The sequence below is a fragment of the Mesitornis unicolor genome, unplaced genomic scaffold (genome assembly GCF_000695765.1).
Source record: "Mesitornis unicolor isolate BGI_N332 unplaced genomic scaffold, ASM69576v1 scaffold5727, whole genome shotgun sequence".
Taxonomy (NCBI): Eukaryota; Metazoa; Chordata; class Aves; order Mesitornithiformes; family Mesitornithidae; genus Mesitornis; species Mesitornis unicolor.
The window spans coordinates 3,372-8,305 of NW_010198275.1; the positions used below are offsets into that span (position 1 = coordinate 3,372).

The window sequence follows — 4,934 nt, forward strand, 5'->3', positions numbered from 1 at the left end:
ACCACCTCCAGATAAGTGGAGGTTCCAAATTCATTCTGTTTTGTGCCTGCCAGCCCCAATGTGTGTCTCCATTACCTTCAGGCATCTTAGACAGGAACAGAACTGAACTGAAATACTAGTCAGTATCATCAGTGCTTTATAGAGAGCCATTTATCTCATTCAAGGTTTATATCTGGAATGATAATCAGCTGTCTAAACACATACATTTATTGTCACTGTAAATGTCCCACAGTGTCCTGAGTGGCCTCCAATTGTCACAAGTGTTTTCTCTTTGTGCACCTGAGTTGTTATCCTCAACTAGCTGTCATGAAGCCCGATTTAGGTGACTTGACTAGCCTAAGGCACGTAACTGTGGGTTTTTGATATCAGGCAATACTACTTTCATTGCTTTTTGCATTGAGTATCTTATGATGATAGTCTTCAGAGTAGTCTTCAGACTCTGGTGCAGTTCTTCCTGGGCTTCTAGTTCCTTGAGCTCCAGACAGAGCCAGGGAGAAGACATGGGTACAAACAATTCAGTTGCTCCAGATGCAGTCAACAATAAGAACTTAGTGGAGTGCTTTCTCAGTGTCTGTCTTTAGCAGCACTATGGTAGTTGTGTCTCTTTCAGACTGTTCTGGCTCTGTGCAGTCCCTCTCATCAATGTCATTTTTGGGTCCATGTGTCAGTCATTCAATGGAATAAAGCAGCAACTGCAGAATCATGCAAGTCTCATAAGGCTTTTCTGTTGTATCTCACTATCTCCAGCAGATGTTCTAAATACTCTATATCTAGTAACGTAAGTGCATACACTGATGTCGCATCACCTGAAATGTTGCCTAAAGCTGAAGAGAAAGGAACAGTACATTTAATAAATTCAGCTATATCACCTTAACTTCAAATAGTGTGAAATTATTGTAAAGTAACAATAAAAAATGCTTTCTGCGATATATTTTCCTTATAAAAGGCAAATACATTTTTTCTACTGTATGTTCAAGAGGTTGTTTTCCCATACCTGAATAAGTGAATTCAAAAAACTTACCAAACAAACCAAGACTTAAATCTAAAACCAAAGAAACACATAAATAACTTGTAAATTTAAAATCATATATTAGCATTTGAATGTTCGTGTGTATTTGTGTCGGTGCACTAAAAAGAAAAAAGTGTGCAATTATAATAGCAATGAAAACTGAACTAAATGGTTGGCAAAGAGGGAGGAAGAGGAAAAAGATGAAAAAGAGGAAAGTGCAACATTCTATTGTTCATGAGTAATTTTGATTTACAGTAAAATCTGTCTTGAATTATTTTTTATAAAAAGCAACAACAGCAGTTACTGTTATGCCTGCACATGATAATAACCTGTTCTGCAGTCAGAATACAATAAAGAGCCTGAATATCAGCAATAATCAGTCTCCAAGTGTTCCCAGCCTACAAAAAGTGAAGATTATGGTGTCTGATTATTCAAGGCCTTCTTGAATGCCTTCTTTCTCAAGCTATAGATAACTGGGTTCAGAAGGGGTGTGACCACTGTGTAGAGCACAGATACAGCCTTATTGATTTCTGAGAACAGGTGGTAGGTGGGACAGACTTATGTGGAAATCATTGTACCATAGTATATAGTCAATACGATGAGGTGTGAGCTGCAGGTGGAGAAGGTAATTCTTTTTCCAGAAGCAGAGGGTGTCTTCAGGATACTGAGAATTATAAGTAAGTATGAGACAAGGGTCAACAGAAAGAAGCTGAAAATGACCAGGTGAGAGAGGATGAATATGACAGCTTCTGTGGCAGTGGCGTCTGAGCATGAGAGCTTCAATAGTGGAGAGATATCACAGAAGAAGTGATCAATGAGGTTGTAACTGCAGAAATGCAATCTGGAGACCGTCAGGCAGGGTTGAAAACCAATGAAAACACCAGTGACCCAGGAGCCCACAGCCAGATGGGTAGAGAACTCAGCAGTCATGGCCACACTGTAGTGCAGGGGTTCACAGACTGCAAGTTATCAGTCATATGCCTTCCCTGCCAAGAGGTAGCTCTCAGTGGCTTTCAGGGAATTGCTTGAAAGAGTCCAGCACAAAGCCACAAAGATGATTGAGGGAGTGGAGCATCTCCCTTATGAGGAGTGGCTGAGGAAGCTGGGTCTCTTTAGCTTGGAGAAGAGGAGACTGAGGGGTGACCTCAGTAATGTTTATAAATCTGTAAAGGGCGAGTGTCAGGAGGAAGGAGCCAGGCTCTCCTCTGTGATGTCCATTGACAGGACAAGGGGCAATGGGAGCATAGGAGGTTCCATGTGAACATGAGGAAAAACTTCTTTACTGTGAGGGTGACAGAGCACTGGACCAGGCTGCCCAGAGAGGTTGTGGAGTCTCCTTCTCTGGAGACATTCAAAACCTGCCTGGGCACGTTCCTGTGTGACCTGATCTGGGTGATCCTGCTCTGTCAGGGGGGTTGGACTAGAAGAACTTTCAAGGTCCCTTCCAACTCCTAATATTCTGTGATTCTGTGATTCTGTGAAATGTAGTAAAGCTGTGCCATGCATCCTGAGAAAGAGATGCTCTTCTTCTTTGCCAGTAGATTGTCCAGCATCTTGGGTACAGTTGTGGTGGTGTAACAGACCTCTAGGAAAGAGAGGTTCTTGAGAAATTTGTACATGGGTAAATGAAGTTGTGGCTCCAGTGTCACCATTGAAATAATAATGATATTTCCTAGGATGGTGAGAGTATAAATAACCAAAAACACTGTGAACAGCAGGATCTGGCAGTGTGGGTTGCTACTGAAGCCCATTAACCTGAATTCCAGTACTGCTGTAACATTTCTTACCTCTTGGAAACAGCTAGAATTCATCTGCTAAGCAAACAATCAACATCAGAATACATTAACTTTCATTGGTGAAAGCAGTACCTATAAGGATTGTGATTCTCAAATAATATTCTTTGGGAATAGCATCAAAGTCACTACAGGTTGGTCCTTGATTTCTTCCTCCTTCCCTTCCTCCCTTTCTCCAACCCTTCCCTGCCATCCTGCTATCTCTCCCTCCTGAAACATACATTTTAATGTGTTTCATGGAATTCATATAGACAATTATAGAATTAATTGCAAGTAGTCCAGTAGAAAGACACTCTTTACACTTGCATACAAGGATACGTATAAGTAAGTACATAAATATATAAAGATATCACTTATACTAACCTATAGTAAAAAAGTATACATAAACTTACACATATATATGTGAGATCTGTCAGTCTGATTCGTGTTAAAATAATGTGGAGGTCATAGGGAAGATGGGACCTCTGGGGCTATTTTGGCTGTCCTTGTACTGAGAACAGATTGAGAACAAGTAGAATGGAGTATATAGTTGTGTAAAACCCATGAGGCACCAGAAAGAAAAAACACTCCCTCAGAAGCGAGATAATACCGGTCCTGTGGTTTGAGCAAGAGCCAAGAAATAACTAAGTCTACGCAAGAAGAAAAAATTAACAAAGGTTACGAAGAGATCATCCCCTGCGACCCCTCCCACGACCACCAGCAAGGGACACTGCTCAAGCGCGGATGGGAGGAGAGCTAATTATAATATGAAGCGGGGATAGGTCATGCATATGTATAAGGGTATTGAGAAATTCCATTAATATGTATTAGTTAAAAAAATATAAACCCGAAAAGAGACCTGTGTGGTGTGCGGGTTGAGGGATCAGAACAGGATCGGGACATTCTGTCCCCACACACACAGCACTGTTTGCTTGCCTTTACTCACTTAATAAACTGTAAACTTTAATTGAAATCCTGTTTGAGCCTAAATCATTTATCACAATTGGTGGCCTGTACGGGGATGGTCTTAGTTCCTGAATTCTAACTTGACCTAGGAGGGGCGTCCCCACCATTTGGTGGCTTCTGATAGAGTTGGGTCGGGACTAACACCATTCTGAACCTGAGTAGAGACAAGCAAAGAATTTAAAATTTATAAGCTCCCTTGCTGGTTGCAGCAGTTTATTTTGCCCATAATTCTGCGCGCGAAGACCCAAACGAAGATGATAGAGTCGTAAGTATTTAAGGCGTATACCGTTCGGTTGGGTGGGATTCGGTTGCCTGTGTGTGTAAGAGTGTGATTGAGACGGAACCTGGTTCCGAAGCGATTGTGGAGGTCCTCTAACCGCGGTTCCAATCTCTCGCAAGGGACTTGGCCGGTGAAGGACCAAAGTGATTCCTATAGGACTCGTGGGTGGGTGATAGATCCTAAATCCCCTGAAAGACACTCTTACCGGTAACCAAGGGCTGTAGGAATTGCCACAGTAAAATTCCTAGATGGGTCAGAAAAAAATTGAAGAGCCAGGACCAGAAGAAAGGGAGCAAATTACTAGAAAGTCCATTAGGGATAATGTTTAAAAATTGGAATAAAAGGGGCCCCAGAAAAGGAAAAAGTAAATTAAAATTGATTCAATATTGTATGATTGAATGGCTGAAGAAACCTTTAAAACCGCATGCTTTCTGTCTGTATTTAGATCCTTTGTAAACTGAATTTGCCAGGTCTTAAATATATATGTTAATTCAAAGAAACCTTTTAGTCAGGAGGAAAGTGATTATGCAGACGCAGGATTATGGATCAGGACTTTGCGTCCTTTTCCAACCTGAATACTTACTTTAAAAACAAATGAAAATCAGGGCCTCTGAGTCCATCATGGTCAGCTCAAGCTTGTGAGCTGTATGCCCTCTGTAGGGCCCTGGAATTATTAAAAGGAAAAAGTGGGACTATATTTACGGATTCTAAATATGCGTATAAAATAGTCCACACTTTTGGAAAAAAGAAAAAAGAAAAAAAAGAAAAAAGAAAAAAGAAAAAAAAGAAAAAAGAAAAAAGAAAAAAGAAAAAAGAAAAAAGAAAAAAGAAAAAAGAAAAAAGAAAATGTGGGAAGAAAGAGGTTCAATTAATACACAAGAAAAGAATTTAATGCATCAAGAATTAA

General features: G+C 40.5%; 1 protein-coding gene across 1 annotated transcript; it reads right to left on the reverse strand.

Moving 5' to 3' along the window:
* Nucleotides 1-1,423: 1,423 nt before the first annotated feature.
* On the reverse strand, nucleotides 1,424-2,820 carry LOC104544264 (olfactory receptor 11L1). Its single transcript, XM_010189085.1, is given in 2 exon segments — nucleotides 1,424-2,031; nucleotides 2,490-2,820. Coding segments are annotated over 2 exon segments (939 nt in total).
* Nucleotides 2,821-4,934: the final 2,114 nt, after the last annotated feature.